Source organism: Tamandua tetradactyla, chromosome 24 (genome assembly GCF_023851605.1).
Source record: "Tamandua tetradactyla isolate mTamTet1 chromosome 24, mTamTet1.pri, whole genome shotgun sequence".
NCBI classification, from domain to species: domain Eukaryota; kingdom Metazoa; phylum Chordata; class Mammalia; order Pilosa; family Myrmecophagidae; genus Tamandua; species Tamandua tetradactyla.
The window spans coordinates 17,936,557-17,961,477 of NC_135350.1; the positions used below are offsets into that span (position 1 = coordinate 17,936,557).

The 24,921-nt window shown below is 37.0% G+C and overlaps 1 protein-coding gene across 1 annotated transcript in view; it reads right to left on the reverse strand.

The window, feature by feature from the left end:
- Positions 1-24,921, reverse strand: part of ARHGEF38 (Rho guanine nucleotide exchange factor 38) — a 168,507-nt gene that overhangs the window by 39,228 nt on the left and 104,358 nt on the right. The window contains exons 6-7 of the mRNA XM_077142641.1: positions 12,263-12,462; positions 8,844-8,977 (exon numbers count right to left, since the gene is read on the reverse strand). Coding sequence (XP_076998756.1) covers positions 8,844-8,977; positions 12,263-12,462 — 334 coding nt within the window. The remainder of the gene's footprint in view (positions 1-8,843; positions 8,978-12,262; positions 12,463-24,921) is intronic.

Here is a 24,921-nt window from a genome sequence, read left to right on the forward strand (position 1 = left end):
CACAAGTGCCCAAGCCCTAACTACCTCTCCCATGCAAGTGCATAGCCTTGTCCTACTCCTGCCAAGACCTGTGCAGCCACTCCCAGCCCATCAACCCCCACCTCCCCCTCGCTGCTGCCTGTAAGCTGTTTCCTGTGCTTTGTGCTGTGAGTGCTCACCTCCATTCCCCGGCCACACCCTCCCTCATCCCATATAGCAGTGCAACCCTGGTCTACTACCCGTGATCTCTGCACAAAATGCACACCAGGGCCCCACCTCCCAGAGCCATGCACCCGCACAACACATCCTCCCCACTGGGTGACCAAGCATCCGTGAACCAAACTCTTGACCCTGGTACCCCAACTCCCTGCTCTGCACACATGCACACACTTGCCCCACCCCCTGGCACAAGTACCCTGCTCCCACACCTGGCAGGTGCTCACATGCACATCTGCGCTACATAGGCCCCACCCTGCACATGCGTGCACCCCTGCCCCAACCCCCGAACCTGCACACTCACTCTAGAACCCCACCCACCTGACATCACCTGCCCCTGACCTATGACCCACAACCCCCATGACCTGTGCCCCACCCCTACACACTCATAAATCCACATCCTGGCTCCAGGGACCCCTCTCCCTGTACAAGAACGCACTTGCACTCTGCCCTCATTGTGCCTCAACCTCTATGCTCCAAGGCCTGCCTGAGCTATGCCCCACATCACAGATCCCACATTGCACCTCTGCAACCCTGTGTCCTGTGCCTCTCACTCACAGGCACCAATGTAGCATCCCTGACTGATGCCTATACCTGTGCTGCAACCCATTACCACACTGTTGTGCCCCATCCCACACCCTGCATCCTGCTCCACTCCATCCCACAAATACAAAGGATTTACACTACTGAAGAAAATCAACTTCCAAAGTAACCCTATCAAGATATTTACATGCTTCAAAGACAACAGAAGATCACTAAGCATATCAAGATGCAGACAAATATAGCCCTGCCTAATGACCAAATTAAAACATTGGAGAAGACACAGACTTTGGAACAACTAATCAAAGATGTTCATATAGCTCTACTAATTAAAATCAGTGGGATGGCTAATGACATAAGGGAGATCAAGAAGACATTAGAAGAGCATAAATAGGAATTTGAAAGAATAAACAGAAAAATAGCAGATATCACAGACATTAAAGATGCTGTAGAGCAAATAAAATATATACTAAAGACACACAACCAAAAACTGGAAGAAGCAGAAGAAAGAATGAATGAACAAGAAGACAGGGCAAATGACTTTGAACACACAAAAGAACAAATATCAAAAAAAGATGGAAAAAAATGAATTGGATCTAAGAAAAAGGAGAGACAAAGAACACAAAGAGATGAAGCACACAAATATAAGAATCATCAGTGTCCCAGAGGGAGAAGAAAAAAATAAAGGGCTAGGAAGATTAGTTGAGGATATAATGGGGGAAACTTCCCAACCCTCATAAAGGACATACATATGCAAATCAAAGAAGCCCAACAAACTTCAATTAGAATAAATCCAAATAGGCTTTCCCCAAGACATATACTAATCAGTCTGTCAAATGTTGAAGAGTAGCAGAAAATCCTGAAAGTGGCAAGAGAAAAACAATCTACTACATGCAAAGGAAACCACTAAGACTGAGTTCAGACCACTCAACTGGCACCATGGAGGTAAGAAGGCAGTGGTGTGGTATATTTAAGATCCTGAACAAGAAAGACTTCCAGCCAAAAATTTTATACCCAGCCAAATTGTCCTTCAAGGCTGAGGGAGAGATTAAAATTTTCATAGACAAACAAATCCTGAGAGAATGTCAACAATAGACCAGCCATACAAGAAATACTAAAGGGAATTCTGCTGGCTGAAAATGAAAGACTGGAGAGGGAGGTCTGGAGGAAAGCACAGAATTGAAGAGTACCAGTAAGGGTAACTTACAGGATAAAAAGAGAAACAGAGAAAAAAATGTATAGATCTGACAAATGAAACCAAAGGATAAGATGGTGGATTCAAGAAATGCCTTTACAGTAATAACTTAGAAGGTTATTGGACTAAATTTACCAATTAAAGGATACAGATTGGCAGAATGGATTAAGAAATACAATCCAGCTATATGCTGCTTATGAATGACTAATCTTAGACACAAGGAAACAAATAGATTGAAAGTGAAAGGATGGAAAAAGATGTCCCTTGCAAGCTGTAACCAGAAGAAAGTGGGAGAAGCTATACTAATATCAGACAAATAGATTTTAAATGAAAAGACACCAAAAGAGACAAAGAAGGACACTATATATTAATAAAAGGGACATTCACCAAGAAGAAATAACAATCATAAATGTTTATGCTCCCAATCAAAGAGCTCTGAAGTACATGAGAAAAAGTGAAGGAAGTGATAGATGTTTCAACAATAACAGTAGGAGACTTCTATACACCAGTCTCCTCTAGAGATAGAACAACCAGACAGAGGATCAACAAGGAAATAGAGAACTTAATTTGATAAAGGAATGAGACCTGATTGACATTCTTCTCTAATGCTCAAGGAGCATTCCCCAGGATAGATTATATGCTGGGGCACAAAATAGGTCTCTATAAACTTAAAAACATTGGAATTATTCAAAGCACTTTCTCTGATCACATTGGAATGAAGCTGGAAATCAATAATCACCAAAGAACAAGAACTTTCACAAATACATAGAGATTAAATAACACACTCTTAAACAACCAATGGGTCAAAGAAGAAATTGCTAGAGAAATCAGTAGCTATCCGGAGACAAATGAAAGCAAGAATACCACATATCAGAATTTAAGGGACGTGGCAAAGGCTGTGCTGAGAGGGAAACTTATTGCCCTAAATGCCTATATTAAAAAAGAGCAAAAATCGAGGACTTAACTGCTTACCTGGAGGAACTTGAAGAAAAAACAGCAATTAACAAGAAAGCAAATAGAAGAAGATAAATAACAAGGATTAAAGTAGAGTTAAAGGAATGGGAGAACGAAAGAACAATAGAAATAATCAACAAAACCAAAAGTTAGTTCTTAGAGAATATAAAAAAAAACTGATGGAATCGGGCAGGCCATGGTGGCTCAGTGGCAGAGTTCTCACCTGCCATGCTGGAGACCCAGGTTCAATTCCTGGTGCCTGCCCATGTTAAAAAAACAAAAAAACTGATGGAATCATCTCCTACGCTACCAAGGAGACTTTCACTCCTGAATGTCATGTCCCATGTAGGATGGATGGCAAAGATTTCACTTGCAGAGTTGGGCTTAGAGAGGGTGAGTCCACATCTGAGCTACAAAAGAGGTCTTCTGGAGGTGACCTTTAGGAATACTTATAGGTAGGCTTCTCTGCTACATACGTAAGCTTCACAATAGTAAGCCTCAGGATCAAGGGCATGGGCTACTGATTTGGGTGCTCGACACCAGTACCAGGGGATTCCCTGATGGTAAAGTTTAATAGTTCCATCATTTTCTCCCATCCTTCAAGAGATTTTGCCAATATTTTTATTATCTGGTTAGTATACCCTGGGATGGGGGTGCAAGGGTAATTCAGTGGTAGAATTCTTGCCTGCCTTGCAGAAGACCTGAGTTCAATTCTCAGCCCATGTACATCCCCCCCCAAAAAAACAAACAAAGATGAACAAACAAACAAAAATTCGACAAATGGTGGGGCAATAATGGGATAGTCCTATGGAAAAAGAATGAAATACGACCCCTGCCATACAATATATTAAAAAAATATAGACTCTGGGATTTATTCAGGTATTACATTAAACTATTCAGGATATAAGGCCCTTGTCCTTATTCTTGACTCCCCGTGTTGTATTGTTTAAATGATCTATCCAGACAAGTTATGTTAGATTGCATACTACAGAAAGTTTAGGTTCTGGACAATATAAAACTTTCTGGACAGATTTTCTTAAATTCATTTTCCAAGGACACATCGCTAGAGATTTTATGTAGTATAACTCGGCTGGGGCCCAGATGATTCTAAAGTAGCAGGTTCAAGCACCACATTGTGAGAAATACTGCCTTTCTCATGTTGCTTTCTTTTGCTGGAAGATACTGATGTCCCTCTTTTGCCTTGTAAAATGTTCATTTTTTAAGGACCAGCTCAAATGTTGCCTTTCTGTGAATACTCCTTCAACTCCTATTCTTTGTGTTGTAGAAAATTAACTGCTCCTATGTGCTCTCTCAACACTAGCTAATTATTTAAATGTTTCTCTCCACTGATGGACAGTAAGTATTTTGAGACGAAGTGTTTTTGCATTAACAATAGTAATAGCTAACATTTGTTAAACTCTCATGTGTTCCAGACACTTTTTCTTCCACTCTCTCACTTAATTCTTATGCAACCCTATGCACTAGGTACCAGTAATCTCATTTTAGAGATGATGAAACAGAAGCTTAGGAATGTGTGGCAGAGACTAACATTTTCCCCATTGTTCTTTTACTAGTAGAAAACCTACCCCTTAATTTGGACACATGGTTGCCCTGCTAGACACTACAATTCTTAGACTTTCTCACAGTTAGCTGTCATCTTGTCACTATGACTGGACACATAGCATGTGAGCAACAGTGATATGTGTTCTTTGGGTCTTGGCCTTACAGTATTATCCTCAGGACTTGAGGAACACATGGCCTGGACCCAGCTTCAACCAAGGAGATGGAGTCAAAACCTTTAGAGAACAGCACAGAAAAATCTGGGAGAGACTGGGTCCCTGAAAGAGCTGGTGAAGCAGGACCTGTATGGAGTCACAGATTAAGTTAGGAGAGAGAAATAAACAGCTATCTGGTTTAAGCTACTATGTTTTGAATCTCTTTGTGGAAGCGTCTTAGATTTAACCCTAATAAAAGTGATTAAAGAAACTTGTTTGGAAGAACAAGCATTCAAATACAAGCAGTTCAAATTCAGAGCTTACATGTACTTTTTTTTAGTGCCAATCTTTAACACAGAGCCTATACATGAGAGTTCAATAAATGCATGATGAATTTAATAGAACCTTGGGTAAATGCATACATCCCAGTGCCACCAAATATTTCACCTGAGCTGCTGACAAGTGCAAAATTGATTGATTTGAAATTTATTTCTTCTTCATTCTGACCTATGCAGCTGATTTTTCTGATTAACAATGAAATGCTTCGGTTCCAACATGACATTATCTCAAAGATTAAGGAGAAAAAAATCTATTCATATACTTTCAGGCTATTTGACTACAGTTTTTTTTAGTACACAATTAAAAAATATAAGAATTTGATGATAAATAGTTTGAAGAATGTAATAGCATATACAAAAGCCTGTCCAGAATTGTTCCTCACTAGAATTTTCTTGAGCATCAAAAGCAAAATCCCAAAGAGTAAAGAGAGAACTGTTTTCACCATATGTGCTTATGACTTGGGGGCTACAATCTTTTCTTAGATTGTAGAAACTTAGATGAGTTTCCAATTCAATTTTACTATTGTTGTGTTTAATTGAAATGTCTTGATTTTTCTTTCTCTGATCTGGGACCTCATACCATAAATGTTCCCCAACTTCCCAAATTAAAGTTCTGCATTGAAAGGAGATCCTGGAATTGCCTCCTATATGCAACGGACTCAAGTAGCCCCTAGAAGAATATAAATAACAAAGATATAAAGTACAAGAATGATACAAGCCATGACTTAAGAGTTTAAATTCACATGGAAAATAAGATGCATATTAAAAGATAAATAACAATGCAAGCTAAGAATATAATAACAGTTATGATAATAGTGAGAACCAATATATATTGAGTAGTTTACACTGTTAGGAACTTTCTTTACATGCATCGTCTCTTTTAATCCTCACAACCAGCCTATGGGTTAAGTACTAGTAGAACTCTTAATTTATAGATGATCAAATTAAATTTAAGTGATATGCCTAAAGCCAAATGGTTATTTAGTGGCAGAGGTAGGGTTAAAACCCAGGGAACTTCAAAGATCTTGCTCTAACTTTATGCCCCTGTGCTGACTCCTGCAAACATGAACAGGCTAGGTGAGTGGGACAGACAACTGTGTTAGGCATTCAGAAGAGGGAAAGCCACTCTGCCTCAGGGATCAGAAAGCTGCAAAGGCTTCATGGAAGCAGGAAAAAAATGACCACAGCAGCTCAAGAGTGATGCAGTTGAATCACCCATCTAAAACCAACACTAGACCACTCCATAGCTGTCTCTGGCTCAAACTAAAATACTTTAGGTAGAGATATTAAAATAGTAAGTGATGAACACAGGCAAATGATAGGAAAATAAATAAGGACTATATAATATCCTATGGATATTATATATCCACAGCTATGGAGTGGTCTAGTGTTGGTTTTAGATGGGTGATTCAACTGCATCACTCTTGAGCTGCTGTGGTCGTTTTTTTCCTGCTTCCATGAAGCCTTTGCAGCTTTCTGATCCCTGAGGCAGAGTGGCTTTCCCTCTTCTGAATGCCTAACACAGTTGTCTGTCCCACTCACCCAGCCTGTTCATGTTTGCAGGAGTCAGCACAGAGGCATAAAATTAGAGCAAGATCTTTGAAGTTCCCTGGGTTTTAACCCAGGGGTATTTTTGTTTAGAACCCAAAATTTGGTTTTACTACTTCAGGGCCACGAACTGTCTACTTTGATTCTCAAGGGTGTCCCATTTATCATTTGCTTTAAGATCATTAATTTCAAAACACCTGGAGTGTCTGTAAAAATACAGATTTCTAGGTTCCACCTTTGAACCAGGTGGAAGCTTGGAATCTGTCGTTTAGCATGCTTCTCACGTAATTCTTACACACATTATAGTTTGAGAGCTTTTACGAATACCTCCATTATGAGGGATTGAGGTGAAGCTAGTTCAAGCCAGGCTAAACAGCTGACAGAAAATAGTTGTATATGCTAATATAATATGCTGCTGGGAGGACAATTTGTAGGGGGAAAAAATACACAAAGTTAAACATCTTAGGTAGCTTGGGGCTAAAAACCCGAGAAAGACATATTCTTAAACTTAATCCATTCCTGTGGGTGTGAACTCTTGTAAATAAGAACTTTTGATGAGGTTAATTAAGTTAAGGTCGGTTCAGCTGAATTAGGATGAGTCTCAATCCTATTACTAAAGGTCTTAAGGAAAGGTGACAGAGAGAGAGAAAGCCAGAGGGAGCAGCCAGAAATGAAAATTATTGTAACCTGGAAGAGAAGAGGGAAACCAAGAGTGGCTGCTGTGTGCATTACCATGTGACAGAAAAGCCAAGGACCAAGGATCACCAACAGCCAGTTCCCAGAACTCCATGCTCTTCTGGGAGAAAGCATCTCCTTGATGCTGCCTTGATTTTAGAATTCTCCTAGCTTCAAAAACATGAGCCAATAAATTCCCATTGTTTAATCCAACCCAATGTGTGATATTTGCTTTGGCAGCCAGGGAACTAAAACAGCATCTAAACACTTGTTTGATTTCATTTATTGATTTTTGTTTGTTTGCTGTCTTGTTTTATTTTTGTTTTTTGTTTTTAACTATTTTATTGTATAGTATGACATATGTACAAAACAAAGAAAGAAAAAAAGCAATAGGTTTCAAAGCACTCTTCAACAAGTAGTTACAGGACAGATCCCAGAGTTTGTCTTGGGCAACCATAGGATCCTCTCAGATTTTTTCTTCTAGCTGCTCCAGAATATAGGAGTTTAGAGGGTCAAATAATTTTTTATCACCACAATCGTTTCTTTTCTTTTTTTTTTTTTGTGAAAAATAAGATATATACAGAAAAGTAATAAATCTCAAAACACAGCTCCACAATTAGTTGTAGAATGTATTTCAGAGTTTGACATGGGTTACAATTCCACAATTTTAGGTTTTTACCTCTAGCTGCTCTAAGATACTGGAGACTGAAAGAGATATCAATTTAGTGATTCAGCAATCATATTCATTTGTTAAATCCTATCTTCTCTGTATAATTCCTTCCTCACCTTTGATCTTTATATCCCTCTCTTTAGGGGTGTTTGGGCTATGGTCATTCTAACTTTCTCATGTTGGAAGGGGCTCTCAATAATATGGGGTAGGGAGATGGATCTAGCTGATGTTCTGGAGAGGCTGGGCCCTCTATGTTTCAGGACTTTTCTGGTCCAGAGATCCATCTGGAGGTTGTAGGTTTCTGGAAAGTTACACTAGTGCATGGAACCTTTGTAGAATCTTACATATTGCCCTGGGTGTTCTTTAGGACTGGCTGGAATGGTACTGGTTGGGGTTTGGCAGGTTATGATAGGTAGGAAGCATGTGTAAGAGCAACCTCCAGAGTAGCCTCTCGGCTCTATTTGAATTCTCTCTGCCACTCACATTTTATTAGTTACACTTCTTTTCCGCTTTTTGGTCAGGATGGAATTGTTGATCCCATGGTGCCAGGTCTAGATTCATCCCTGGGAGTTCATCTCCCATGTTCCCAGAGAGACTTTCAACCGTGAATGTCAAGTCCCATATAGGGGGTAAAATTGGTGAAATAAAGATAATATGCACATTGAGGGTAACATATTTTAAAAAGCAGAGATAAAACAGGGATGGAAGAGGGCATTGCCTGGGGGTGAATATGGGCTAGCTAAGTACCAGGCTCATGAGGCATCTCTTGTTGAGCCACTTCCTTATCTCTCCTTTGTCTTCTCCCTGAAACACCACAGCAAAGAGAGTGTCAAAACTCCTTCACTCTCACCCACTATTTCCCCCAAAGGAGAGGGAGAGAGAAATAAAGAGCATAGAACAATTACCTTGATCAACTAAAAGCTCTGAATACAAAAACAAAAAAACAAAACCTTATAAATATATCAGTGCTCATGTTGCCCAGGAAACTGATTGTGGCCCCCCCAAAAAATTACCTGTGATTCTCCTCTGGTCAGAATCTTTAGATGATTTGTCACCCTTTTTGATTTCTTGCTAATTGAATGAATATTTAGTTTAGACAACTTATCTTTAAGTGATTCATCCTCATCATTCTTTTTATATTTTAGAACTGAAACAGAAGAACACAATAATATACTTAAACATGTATTGCATAAAAGGGTGGGCTTTACCCAAAGCAGTCGAGATTCATATTTATATTAAAGATCTAAATCGAAATGATTTTTGACTCTTCGCTGCGGACGCCATGCCTTTTGTCACATGCTCCACCCCACTGCCCCCTCAGACCCCTAGGCATCCACACCACTGCCCTTCAGAACTCAGCTGCCCAGCGACTCCAGCTTCTCAAGTCCCGAGGTTCATTCACCTCCCTCATTAAAGAAATCCTTGATACTGGAAAATGTCCTCACTCTCTTCTCAGCTATGCATTTACTTGGGGCTTCTGCAATGTGGCATCAAGACCTAACTAATGAATAGACCACTGTGCCTAGTATAAAGAGACTTCAGATTCCAGATGGCTTTCTACTAGCTGAGAGATTCTGGGCAAGCCAAGTCATCTCTCTGAGCTTTACTCATTTTTCTTTAAAACGATTTTCACCTTTCATCTTGTTCCAGTGTTAAAAATCCCCAATGTTCAGCGTTGGGAAGGATGCAGGGATATGGACACGCTTATACAATGTTGATAAGAATTAAACCAACATGGTTTTTTGTAGGGACAATTTGGCAGAATCTAAACAAAATGTAAGTACTCATTTACTATGATCAAGAAGTCTATTCAAAGTTTTGTTCACTGCAACATTGTTTTCTAGTAGCAAAATATCAGAAACGATATGAAAGTTTAGCCATAGAGGAACAGTTTAATAAATGATAATACACTCATGAAATGGAACACTTGTGGAACTGCAAAAAAGAAGGCAATAATAACTGGAAGAATGCTCAGGATATATGGATAAGATTTTTTTTAAGGCTAACTGTAGTACCTTACACGTTGCAGGAAGGAAAGAAGGAGAAAGAGGGGTGAGGGAGAGAGAAAAGGAAAATAGGGAGAAAAAGATACAGAAAGTATGAAGAATGCAATAAAATATTAGATGTACAAACTAGAGTTACAGGGTTGGGAAAATTTTCTTCTTTAAAACTCTGAAATAGTTTAAGCCAACAGGAAAGTATATATATAAAAAAACAACAATTTTCACCTCCATTGTGAAATACTAAAATTTGCCTCATTTGCTTCCAATCTTTTTATTTAAAAAATCACATAACACTAAATCTCCCTCATCTCCATCTTTGATCCCAAAATAGAATTTATATCCAATTATTTTTAAGCCTTTACTGTGTATATAGCCATAAAACATATAGCATTATTTTGCATATTCTTGAACTCTATAAAATGGTACCACACTGTACATTGCTTATGTTCTTTTGCAACTTGCTAACGTACATAAAAAACCCAAAAATCTCAACATTCTGTTATTGTGATTTATACACGTTGATACATGTACTTTTAGTTCACTCATTCTTATCTTCTCATTAGATCACAGCATATGTCATAGTTTATCCATTATCTGGATAAATATGTAAGTACTTTTCTTCCCCTTTTTTTTCAATTTTGAACAATGCTAGTTACTAGTATGTCTCCTTGAACACAAACACAGAGTTTCTGAATGATAAATACATAGAAATAGACTTTTTGGTCTTGGGTATGTGCATCTTCAACTTTACTAGTTATTGTCTAATTACATTTGACATTTACATTTACACTTGCAGGTTGAGATTCAGCACTTAGTATTACCCATTTTGAAAATGTTTCGCCAATCTTATAGACTGGAATGCCGTTGATTTTAATTCGCATTTCTCTGATTCCTAGTAAAGCTTAGCACTTTTTTTGGTGGGGGGTGCATGGTCTGGGAATGGAACTTGGGTCTCCCACGTGAGGGGCAAGCATTCTACCACTGAACCACCCATGTACCCCGAAGCTTAGTATTTTAAAATGCATTGGTCTTTCTGTGAATTAGCGTTTATTATTAATAACACTTTTTATTAGAATGTCTTCTTATTGATTTAGTATCAATAATTGTATATTCTGAATAATAATACTTTGTTTAAGGGCTGTCTTTTCATTTTGTATATGATGTCTTTTACTCTTTTACTTTTTAATCTACACCCTTCTATATCATTTTACTCTATTAATATAAACATATTACTTTTTAAAATTAAAATTAGAAAACAAAATAAATACAAATAATTGAAATGGTTGGACCAGTTAGCACTGAAGTTCCTGCCATTTAATGTCTACTTGAGATATAAAAGCCAATTAAGGATTTTATGGGCACAAATCATACTGAGGTCCTAGGTCTACCCAAGCCTAAAATAAGCTGTGATCATGATACATTACTATGTCTGGAATGTATGGGAACCATGTAATTCTTCCCGTTGAAATCTAATTTTATTTAGATACTAATTTTAGCCCTTTGCTTACATAGTTAACAATAAATGAATTCTATAAAGGAGCATACTTGTTCTCTCCAACTGAGCAATGATTGCCAAACGATCTCTGTTCTTTGTGCATTAGGATCGGATAAGTCTGATGTGCTAGATGGTCCTCCTCAGACGGTCTGCCCTTTTCCATGTCCCCTTTCCCATGCTAGCTTTCCACTGCTACAGCTACCTGCCCATGTCTCTTCTCACCGCTCATACCTACATCGTCAGTAGTCAAAGGAGATGTAGCTGCTTGATCAAAAATTGTCATTTTTTGTGCCTCATTATCTTCTCCTGAACTGCTGGAAAGGGAGTTTCCAGGAACACCTCAATCTTCTCCCTAGCTACTAACTCTTAACATCAAATGATCATTGTAATTTTATTTGTCAGCTTAACTAGGTTATGGTGTCAAATTGTTTGGTCAAGCAAGCACTAGCCTGATTGTTATTGTGAGGATATTTCACAGTTGGATTTGCAGCTATGATCAGTGGATGGCATCTATGGCTGATTGCATCTACAATCAACAAAGGAGATTGCCTTCAGCAGTGATATGAGTCTTCTGATCCACCCAGTTGGAGTGGTAAAGCCAGGACTGATGATTTCAGAAGTCAAAAAGAAAAACTCCTGGCTTTACTTGCAAATTCCCAGGTTCACATGAGCCAATTTGTATAATAAATTTCTTAACATTTACATTTATACATTGCATATATACAGATACAGCTATATTTATATCTATATCTGTATCTATATCTCTCTATATATCTCCTGTTGGTTCTGTTTTTCTGTAATGGAGAACCCTAATACAGTAACATTCACTGCTCCTACTATAACAACTAATATCTTTCCCTGATTCTGATTCTCAAAGACATAAATAGAACACTCCAATCAGAGAAAACACTCAATATATTATACCTAGTCTTACCTAAATCTTTCCTCCTTTTAAGTTCATTGATGTTTATGTTAATATCTTTCACAGCAGCAAAGGCATCCTCTAGTGCTTTATAATCCGGGTGAGATGGAGGGGTCGAATTCCGAAGTTCACACAGTAATAAGGGGTATTTCATCACACGCTGAATTGGTTTGATCATTAAAGAGCCCATGTCCAATAAGTTTGGTTTGCCCCTACAATAGACATAAATAGGGACAGATTATAAACTTTTGTGTTATTAAGTCTTTTTCACTTTTATAATTAACCCTGAAACTGTTTCCTGCTTTTTGTTTCTCAGTTGGCCATATAAACTTTTTAATGAAAGCAAGATCAAAATATAACACAAAGAAGCAAGTCTGGAAGTCCCTACTACTAAACAGAAACCTAAAAGAAAACAAATCTGAGAATATCTGTTCACCAGAAAGGATTCAAAGCATTATTTCCATCCAAGTTCCACTTACAGTCCTTTAGAACAGATTCTATAATAATAGCGGGAAACAATTTCAGAGTTATTTTTTCATGACCACTGAGAAAACATACATTTTCCTGATGGTATTTTTTGTGATTAGTGAGCAAAATAAATTCATTATTTAATAATCTAAATATATGACTTGCAAAGTACAATCAAAAGAAAGCACTGTCTTCTCTCTTTCACCAGACTGGGAGGTTGCATTTCAAAGATTGTATCACCATCCCCAAAGACCTGTATAATAAATAAGACCTGTTCTCTAATTATTATTATTAGCATCACTATCACTACTCACAGCTGTCATGCAATGACTTCACCTGTTGAATTCTTCTTAGCCAACAGATCTTCTAATAGCTAAGCAAAAGTGAGCACCCGCTCCTGACTCCCCTTTTAGGGACCTCTCAGATGAGGACAGAGTTCCAGCTGGCCATGCAGTTCACAGGAGGTGAAGAAATCAGGAGCTTGGTCATGCCATGCTCTAACCCTCTGTTGTTCATCTTTCAACCATAAGTCCAAGATTTCTAAAAGCCTCTTTATACAAATAGGCAAATAAAGAGAAATTATAGAATCTGGATACATGGGTTTTTCATAATTCAATTATATTTAAGAACTAATATGAATACACAACAGACTATATAAATTAGAATAGTGAACCATCTCTAAATATTAAAATAGTGAAATATTTCTAAAAATGTTGAGCAAAGTTAGAAAAGTTGCATCATGTCTGAAGGCATCTTAGAGACTAATTCCACCCTTCATTTGATAAATGAGAAACGAAGGAACTTTATCACACAAATGTGCATTCGCATGCATGTACACACACATACACACACACACATGCCACTAACTGTCTATCATAGCTCCTCATTTTACTTTCAGTATAGCCTTTATCACTGTTTGGAATCATCTTATTTCTTTACTTACCAGTTTACTATCAATTTCCCCTTCACCACTATATCTCCAGCATGACATACAGTACCCTCAGTGAATATTTATAGACCGAAATGATAGATTGCTCAAATTCTCTGTGATGTGCTTTTATTTTGTATTGAGCAATTTTCCCCAAATTGCAAAGGTGGCCCTGAATAAATGGCTGAGGAATTTTATTATCATGCTGAAAAAAATGATGGTAACTTAATAGAGATAAAAAGACCAAAGCAAATCAAAAAGCAACTTTTTTTAAAGGAAAAAAAATAAATATTAAAAGTTTACAGGGGAGTAGAGTTGGTTAATATGATTAAACTTGCGCTTCTACACATTTGCTCCCACATATAGTAAGCATTAGAGTGAAGAAAGGGGAGAAGAGAGAGAGAGAGAGAGAGGGAAAGAGATGTTATTGGTTTCCAAGAGGATTGCAAAGTAGATGGAAAAATGCAAATTATTATCAACACTAAGAATAGTTACTAAAAAACATAATTTCTAACTTGCTGACTTAGCATTACCTTTTAATACGAAGGACAGCATTTTGTTATGTGCCTTAAATAGAGATTCTACAATGATATAACAGTTAGAAATTTAAGTAGAAGTATTGTCTTAGATAGAAAACTAGTCAGGGATTTAAAGGTATCAACTTGATCAGAGGAAATCATATTATTTATATGGACATGATCAGAATTTCTTTAGAATTTTTCCTTTGACTATCACCATTTATTTAATCTTTTAAAAATCATCGACAATATAATCAAAATATAAATATAATCAAACATTTTAATATAATATCAATTTTGGTAAGATACTTTACTAACACAGTCTATTCTTTTATATGCACATTTTATTTTTAATTATAAAAAATACAAAGCGATATTAAAGTGTATCTTTGAGCTGCCATCCTTTCTTCCTTACCTAGGATTTTTGTTATGCCCAAGTCTTATCATCCCTTTTTTTTTTGTTACTGCCCTTTAGCATCAAAGCTCTATTCTCTCCATTTTATATTTTAAATTACAGTAATAATTATAAATGACTGTTGTTTCCCTTAAAAGCATCACAAATGCAAATCTTAAGAGAAAACACTTTCTCAAGAAATGGGAAATCTCCCAGAGATTTTTGTCTTTAGACATTCACTTTGGACATTTGCCCTAGTGATGAGCAGTGATGCTCTGAAAGCTGCTTCACACAGACAAGCAATATGGCAAACAAGATAGAGGATGTGTTATAAGATAATGACACTCCAGGGCTATCAGCATATGGGGTTCGCCCCACCTACTCCCACCCAGTAAGATTCAGTTCTGACAACAGTGCAAGGCAGGTGAATCATATGTGTCATACAGCCTGTCTCAGTCAGACAGACAATTATCATGTCTCCATCACAGTAAGCAATCAAATTGGTAACAATTCCACATACACATATATTGGGCTGAAACTGAGATCATTGCTAATTTTTTATTCTGTTTCACCTTCCTCTGTCTTATCATGAACACGTTTGTAAGTGAGATAAGTAGCTGCACTAATCTCATTACAAATTATTATTAGAACTTCACAAAGTCGAGTAAACACAGCTGGCTTCATTTTAGCGGTATCCAGTTTTACTGCAAAGAGCATCAGAGCAAATCCCTTTCAAAACTTGTGCAATGAAAATTAAAATGATATACAAACAATGTAAAAGCTATGGTGGAAAACGGAAAAAATCAAATATACGACATTGAGGCACATCTATATCTCTTAACTAGTGGGGCAAAATAAGAGGAAGAGAAAATAATTATGTGACTACTGATCCCATTGACTTGAATTTCCTCTATTTTATGTCCACACGCATCTTAAAATTTAATATTTCTTTTATAGTGGTCACAAACTACTTATACCAGTAGTTTAAATAAAACATACTAGTAGTTAAATAAAACAATTATTTTCAAATAACTCTCCTTTCAAAAAAATTTAAACCCATTTTAAAGGACACTGCACATTGCAAACAAAAGCACTAGCTGTAAATAGAAGATAACTCTGAAAACAAATACATGATATTAACACATTTTAGAAAACGTACAAATGAATGAATGGCAACTTATATTGAAGATCAGAGAGAACCAGTAACATGGAGAGGAAGTAAGTAATCATTGCTATAAAAGTTCCTGAATTAGTCACCCCAAGTACCTATGAAAGTGGGAGTTGAGGAAAGTGGAGTTAAAATAAGAAGGATTAATTAGAAGTTTGTTGAAGAAAAAGCCTTATCTTTGGGATGCTATTAAAGAATGGGGATCAATGGGAGGACTAATTAAGAGCCCTTGGAAATTAAAGGTAATAGCAGAAATAAAAGCTCAATAACAGTTTTGGAAAAAAATGTTGAGAAACTTCCCAGAAAGGAGAATAAAAATGGAAAGGATGGAAAATAGAAGAAATACACAAGAAAATTAGAAGGTCAATCTAGGAGCTCCAATATCATATCACTCCAAATAATAAGAGTTCCGGAAAAAGTGAACTGAGCAAATATGGGGAAGAAGAAACCAGCGAAGTAATTCAAGAAAGCGACAGGCATTAGCAGTTTGAAAGAACTCTTACTGCAATGAAATGTTATCAGGTACAAACAAATGATCAGAAAGCAGGATAAACTTCAGATTTCTCAGCAGCAACACTAAAAGCTAAAAAACAATGAAGGCAAACCTTTAAATTCTGAAATAAAATGATTTTCAACTTATAATTTTATACCTAATTAAGCTATACAGCAAGTATGAGAACAAAATAAAAATATTTCAGACATAAAAGTGCTCAAAATGTTACTTTCATTCATTCTTTGAGGAATGGAGGAAACAGTTAAAGGATGGATTCTACCAAAATGAAGGAGGACCAATACTGGAGAGAAGAAAAGAGAATCTCAAAGATGATGGGGAGTTCCTAGAAAAACATCTTCATCTTGTGTCACTAATCCAACCTTAGATTGGCTCCGGAAGGCTCTGGCAGTGGCTATTTTACAGAGGTGAAATTGATAGCATGCCCAATGCATCTGATTGCCTTGAACTATAACTTAAATAACCGGCCATGACTTTTGCATTAATGATTACTTCAAAGAAAATTAAGCAAATGAAAGGAAAAGGAAGAAGAGAAGGAAGCAGGGAGGGGAAGGATGGGGAGGCAACAACAAATAATTGACTCCTGGAAAAACAAGTAATTGGGCAGGCCACGTGGCTCAGCAGGCAGAGTTCTCACCTGCCATACCTGGGTGTCTGCCCATGCAAAAATAAAAAAAACAAAAAAACAAGTAATCATAGTTTACTCTGAGACTCAGGTCTAAAAAAAAAATTACCTAAATATAAGAATTCAAATGCAGATTATTGCTTTAGTCAAAATTAGAACACTTATATTGGAAAAATGGGTAGATGGGGAGGATGTGTGTGTAGCAGCAGGAATGTAAGGAAGAAAGATAAATTCTTATCTTCTATAGGGGGAATCAATAAACAGAGCTAAAAAGAAAGAGCAAGCATGTTTTTAGGGACATGACGACAAATATCAAAGACGACAACTGAGAGATATGAAAATGTGCTTAGGTTAAGAGTGGTTTGGGGTAGGTAGGAAGACAGGCCACTATTATTTTTCTAACCAAAGCTTATAGAATTATGTAACTTTTTCAACCACAAAGACGTATACTTTTGACAAAAAGAGAAACTTAAAAAGACAAGTCACGATGAGATCTCACACCTTCTAGAGTGGCTATTACTTTAAAAAATAGAAAACAACAAGTGCTGGTGAGGATGTGAAGAAATAGAAACACTTGCACCTTGTTGGTGGGAACTATAAAATGGTGCCACATAAAAGTTTGGCAGCTCCTCAAAAAGTGAAACTGGTCGTCTCCCTTCCAGCTATATATCCGTAAGAATTGAAAGCAAGGATTCAGACAGATATTTCTGTATCAATGTTCATAACAGCACTATTCACAATAGGCAAAAGGAGGAATCAGCCCAGATGACCATCAGCAAGCAGATGAATCAATAAACAAAATGTGGTATATATATATATATATATATATATATATATATAGGGAATATTGCTCAGCCTTTAAAAAGAATGAATTTCTGATACATGCCACTACATGGATGAAACTTGAAGACATCACGTTGAGTGAAATAAGTCAGGCACAAAGGGACAGCTATTGAATGAGTCCACTTATATAAAATAGTTAGAATATGCAAACTCATACAGATAGAAAGTAGAATACAGGTTACCATGTCAGGGGAGATTGGGAATTAATGCAAAATGTGTATTTCTGTTTGGGGTGATCAGAAAGTTTTGGTAATGGGTGGGGGTGAGGGTAGCACAAAATTCTGAATGTGATTAATCCCACTGAATAGTATGCTTGGGAATGGTTGAGATGGGAAAGTTTATGTTGTATATATGTTCTCACTATCAGAGGAACAGCTAAAGAGACGATGACAATTAAATGCAATACATGATCCTGGACTGGATCTAATAATGGAGGAGAAAGAGCTCAAAAGGACATTATTAGGATGTAAAATGGGAATATAGACTGTAAGCTTTATACCCATGCTAAATTTCTTGAACTTGATAACTATTTAAGGCATTTATTTAAGTAAAGATCTTTGTTCTTAGGAAATGTACATGTGTTCATGGGGCATGATACATACAACTCATTCTCAAATGTTTAGAAGACAGATGGATAAATACATATGTAGACATAGATAGATTATTGATAGATAACAGATAGATAGATGGATGCATAGAGATAGATAGGATGATACAGCAAATGTGGCAAAATATTCAAATTGATGAGTCTGGGTATCTGAGAGAGAAGGCATGTTGGAGTTCTCTGTATGGGTTTGTATTGCTTTTGCAACTGTCCTATAAATTTAAAATTATTTCAAAATAAAAGTTTAAGAAAAAAATAATAGGAAACATGCAAGAATTCTCAAGAAAATTCAGAAAAATAAGAGACCTGAGCTGGGACAGTCACAACTGTTATTAAAATACATTATAAAGCTACAAAAATGAAAACAGTTTGGTAAAATACATACAGAGGTAGATGAACAGCACAAACAGAAAATCAAGAAATAAAACACAAATATATTTAAAAGTTGAATACAAGATAAATATAACATTTCTACTCAGTGAGGAGAATTGAATTATTCAATATCAGGTGTTAGGATACTTAGCTAGTTATATAAGAAAAAAAATTAACACAGATTCCTATATAACTTTCTATATCAAAATAACTTCCACACATCGAAGATCTAAATATTAAAAATGAAACCATGAAAGAATCTGAAGAAAACATAGAATAATTTAAAAAATTAATCTGGCATTTGCAAAGCCTTTCTAAGCAAGGTGCAAAATCCAAAAGCCAAAATAGAAAAGTATGATAAAATGTTTATTTAAAAATTGAGCTCAGCAACACAAGCAACAACAACAAAAAAAATTAGCAAAGTCAAGAGGCAAATGACCAACCGGATAAATTTTTGTGACACATATGACAAAGAACAAATTTCCTTAATATATAAAAGAGTATGGTTTGGGGCGGGCAATGGTGGCTCAGTGGCAGAATTCTCGCCTGCCAAGCCGAAGACCCGGGTTCGATTCCCAGTGCCTGCCCATGCCAAAAAAATAGAAAAGAAAAAAACAGAAAAAGGGTACGGTGTGGCCAGATTTTCCTTATTATTCCTCAAAGAGACCAGAAAACCAATTTGTGTGTGTGTGACAGATTTTTAAATGTTGACAAAAAGTCAAAATTAATTTACTGTGTGGGCTCAAGAAAACTCATTTTAGGAGCCTCTACACAGACCTCAGATCTATCCAACATCCCGGAGAAGTCAAAGGTGAGCTTTGGGTGTCTTAAGAACCTCAACAGGGAAGAATGTGGATTCCTCCTAGAATCCACATTCCTACCTCTTATCAGAAGGTAGGTTTTAAATGAAATACTTGTGTGTGCACACACACACACACACCTGCACACACCTCTCCAAAACAAATTTTAGTTCTCAGAGACAGTCCTCCCTGGGGACATCTCCCTAAATGCAGAGAATGTGTTGGCTTCCTGCCCAGTTCAGAATTGTGCTTTTTTATGTTACAGTACAGAACAGTGGCAGTCTCTTCCTTTCCTTCAGTTCAGCCTCCAATACAATGTGAGAGGCCTTCCTGTTTGAGAAACAGAAGATATTATAGAATTATTGTTGCTAGACCCTACGGTAGCTTTTAAATCAGCTCCTTTTCTGTACAAAGATCAAATAATTTTCCCAGGTTGTCTTCTTCAAAAAGAGAGAAGCACTATGAGAAAACTATGATTCAAAACTATTAGTGATCCTTGCCAAGGATGAGTGTGAGTTGGGGGTAGGAATCCTGGGGTGTGTGTGTGCACGCATGTGCCATTGTCTGTGTGTGACTAAAAGAGACTGAAAGGATGTATAGCTAAATATTAAATTCACCCTGAATGATGGGATTAATAATGAATTTGCTTTTCTTCAAGGTGATTGTCAGTGTTTTCAATTATATCTACAATGAACCTGTATTGGTTTTATAAATGAGAAAAAAGGACAATAAAAACTATAAGAAAATTTTTTAAAAAGTGATTACCACTGGGGTACATATGACACCAGAATGAAAGATAGAGGATAATGACTGAGAGAGTATAACTTAGGAGTGCCTAAAGTGGACAATGATGGCAAGTAAATGTACAATATAAAAACGTTTTGGGGGTGGTGTAATGGTGACTCAGTGGCAGAATTCTCATCTGCCATGCTGGAGACCCAGGTTCGATTCCCAGAGTCTGCCCATGTCCCCTCCACCACCAAAAATGGGAGGAGAACAAATGAATGTCCACATTGCAAGGTGCTAAAAATGGGATGGTATAGAGGGAAAAATACAATCAATACGAGCTAGGGTCTATAACATTGTAATATGCTTCCACTGAATGTAACAAAGGTATTGTGCCAAAACTAACACAAGTGGGGGATATGGGGCAGGGGTGTGAATTCTTTGCAGAAGAAAAGGAAATGTCTTCATACAGAATATAGTGGCAAAGGCATGGTTATTTACTTGGGCTGGACTGTATGATGTGTGAATAAAATCTTTAAAAGTGAACAGAGAGACAAGTGCTACAGAAAATGTAAGAGATGTACCTATTCACTGTTGGTGGGGAAACAAATGTGCAGCAGTGTTCATGATTCACAATGGATGGAGGTGGCCTAAGGGTACAATGATTGAGTAATGGAAAGGGAAACTGGGGTGTATACATACAATGGATTACTGAGTGACTGTAAGAAGGAATGAAGTTGTGAGGTATGCAACTAGGTGAATGAACCTTGAGATAGTATGTTGAATGAAATGTCAGAAACAAAAAGACAAATATTATCATGCCTCACTCATATGGATTAACTATAATATACAAACTTGAAGAACTTAAGTTGAGAGCTTGGTTTATGAGGCTGGGGCCTATTGTAAAAGGTCCTATATTGTAAGCTCTTACAGCAGTCACATCTATTTTGGAGTTGTAATTGTTATTTCTAAATTCTGAGATTCTGAGCTATTTGTGTATAGCCTGGTTGTTCCCAGAAACTTTCAATATTTATGTGACACCTGAGACTCAGTTAGAGCTCTGAAGTACTACCCCATACAGAAACTGTTTAAAAAGTTGAAAAGTGGTCCTACTTTGATTAGAGATATGAATGAAGCTGATCTGAATCAATTTCTTTGTGACACCAACGGGAGAGATGTTTATTTGGTGCAAAAATTTATATTTTCAGTAGTGCATCATCTAATTTAACTTGTATGACATCTTGACTAGGGCATGAGATCTTGTTGGCTTGTAAAGGTCAGTGTGATGCCCTGAGTAATTTGGGCAGAGAATAAAAAAGTATTTGCAAAATCCCCTTGGGTGACTGGGGAGAAAGGAGGAAATATTCAACTTTCCCATCTGGGGAATTCCTAATATTCCTACAAGCAGTGAGGACAACAAATTCAATAGGCTGAGCCCTTGATCTTGTTGCTAGAACCTATGAAGATTATTCCTGCAAAGGAGAAGGTAAGCCTACTGATAATTATGCCTAAGAGTCACCCCCAGAGAACCTCTTTTGCTACTCAGATGTGTCCTCTCTAAGCCAATTCGGCAGGTGAATTCACTGCCCTCTTTCGTACATGGGACATGACTTTAAGAGGTATAAATCTCCCTGGCAATGTGGGACAGAACTCTTGCGATGAGTTGGGACCTGGCGTCATGGGATTGAGGAAGCCTTCTTGACCAAAAGGGGGAAGAGAGAAATGAGACAAAATAAAGGTTCAGTGGCTGAGAAATTTCAAACAGAACAAGAGGTTACCCTGGAGGTTATTCTCATGCATTATATAGACATCCATTTTTAGTTTATGGTGTATTAGAGTGACTAGAGGTGAGTACCTGAAACTGTTGAAGTGTGTTCCAGTGGCTTTGATTCTTGAAGATGATTGTGTAACTACATAACTTTTACAGTATGACTGTGCAATTGCGAAAACCTTGTGTCTGATGCTCCTTTTATCCAGGGTATGAACAGATAAATTAAAAAATAAGGAAAAATAAATAAGTAATGGGGGGTGATGGGGTAAAAAAATGGGTAGATTGAAATAGTAATGGTCAATGAAAGGGAGAGGTAAGCAGTATAGGATGTCTGAGTTTTTCTTTTTTCTTTTTATTTATTTTTCTGAAGTGATACAAATGTTCTAAAAATGATCATGGGATGAATGCACATGTGATGATATTGTGAGCCATTGGTTGTATACCACGTATGGACCAAGAACCTCTCTTAGTACTTGATGAATAGAACCAGGCTATGTGAGTGACGATCTGTCAATAAAATATTTTGAAAAAATAGAATGTTATTTTTGACTTATTATATTGGTACAAGTTTCAAAGATACAAATATTAATTGTGTCTGGTGGTGGCAAGTGATGGATAAATGGACAATTCATATAGGGGTAGTAGGGACAAAAATTGTTCAAGTTTTCTGAAAGTTTCTGACAATATGTGTCAAAATCCCTTTTGATCTAATAATTCCACCATTAGAAATTCATCCTAAGAAAAACAACCATTTATTCTACAATGATCATGTATAAAAATGAACACATAACATTAGTGTTTATTAGGCAGATAGACTAAATTCACCTGTTAGTAAGCTTTTGGGAAACTAAATTAGAGTATATTCATATAGATAGAATATTATCCAGTCATAAAATATATGGATTTATATTTACTGCCATTAAAAGATGTTCATGATGTCTTGATGAATTAGGTAGCAAATTTCCATACAGAAAATGCACCGTGGTCCTGTTTTAGTCAGTATGTTTGTGTAAAGAAAATCTCCATGGTGAGACGAGGCGCTCCCTGCAACGTTACAATGGTTAACTCTGGAATATGACTACAGATGACCTTTATTGTCCTTATTTTGATTTTCTATATTTTTCAATGGTTCTTCAATAATTTAAAAAATACTAAGTTTAGTAAAAGGGAAACTAAACTGATCACCTTTTGAGATGAATAGAATTCCCTTATTCCAAGGGTGGTAATAGCTAACCAGACAGAACACATACAATAAAGAGTTAAAACATAAAGCTGAGCCGAAGACTGAATTTTTGGAGATAGTTAAATTTAGAATAGGCATCTTTTTCTTGTTTTAGAATACACGACGTGTATCAGATGCTTTCTTGGGTTCTCTTTTATAGAGGAATGCTATGATTCTTATCTGTTTTATACTGTCTTTGATGTTTGCATAAGATTAAAAATTAATCTTTGCCTTTCTCTTTATTTTTTTTTTCAATGTAGATTTTTTAAAAAACCAAACAATTTTCAGTTACCCTAAGTAAGAGATTTCAGTGAGGCCATTTGAAATACACATCTTTCAAATGCACTCTTGGCTGCAACATTCCTGTCCCTAGCTACTAAGGAACCTGACAATTACATAGCACTCAACACGCTTTTACCCTTTTACGTAGCAGCATGAGTACCTCGTGAGTGAAAGGAGAGGAACAGGAAGGAAAATAACTCATGGCAAACACAGCTTTGATATTCAGCCAGCCACACACTGTGACTGCTCTTCCTCTCAGTTCTTGATGAATAGAACAGGCGAGAGGGGCATACATAACCTTGCTAACTCCTAAAGGTTTGTCACAAAGGCTAGTGTGATTTTTAAAAGCAAGTATTCCAATTCAAAGTACTGTTATAAGTAGTCTGTGTCTAAGAGTGTGTACACGCTCATTGTATGAAGAAGAATTTCTCTCTTCTCTGAATTAATCTATCTCCTACAATTTTGGATTATGAAAATCTAAGTTTCAGGAAAAGAAACTAAGCAGAATTTGTAGTATTTGAAGTTCTTCTCCACCTACCCAGCTATGTGAATCTCCAGATCTTGGCACAATGCTAGGGACACAGACTTTATAATGGGACAGCCCGTCCCACCTTGCCCATCCTTCCATCCCCTGCCCACCAACTATCACTGAAGAGAAGCCAAGAAGGACTTGATGTGTGAAAGGACCAAAATGCGAGAGTTAGAGTTCCTTTCCATTACGTACTTCTTCAAATTCAAATCTTAGAACCGGAAATCAAGTACACAAAAATACTCTGATCTGCTTGTACTGTAGGATATTTATTCCTTCTCGAAAGAAAAACGCCGAGAGGGTAAGAGAACTGCGTGCCTATTTTGGTGTACCCACGCCATCTTCCCAATTTGGCTGAGGTGTAAGCTTAGGTCTAGAGTTCTCCTGCATGTCTGATCCCTCCCCACAGTTCCAGAATTCTGTATTTTCTCCTGCTGTTCTGCATCAAACTAAGAATGGCAGATATTTATGGTTTAAATTAATATAATATTTACGGGTGAATTTTTTTTTTGCATGGGCAGGGCCCAGAAATCGAACCCGGGTCTCTAGCATGGCAGGTGAGAACTCTGCTGAGCCACTGCAGCCCATTTATGGGTGAATTTTATATTTCTTGATCTAAACTCTCAGGAGTTCAAAATACACAAGCAAGCAGAAACACAAACACAAGACCAGAAACTCCAGGAATTTAGCTCGTTGCTGACCATTTCCAGCCAAACAAGAGCTTTTTAAAGTTCTAGTAAATTTGAGCTTTTTTTAAAAAGTCAATACCACCCTTTCAGTACTAGTTAGGCCGGACATGCTTTTCTTTGAGAGACCAAGATGACTCCCAAAATGCACATGCTTTTGTTTTTGTTTTTTGCATGGGCAGGCACTAGGAATCGAACCTAGGTCTCCCCCATGGCAGAAAACT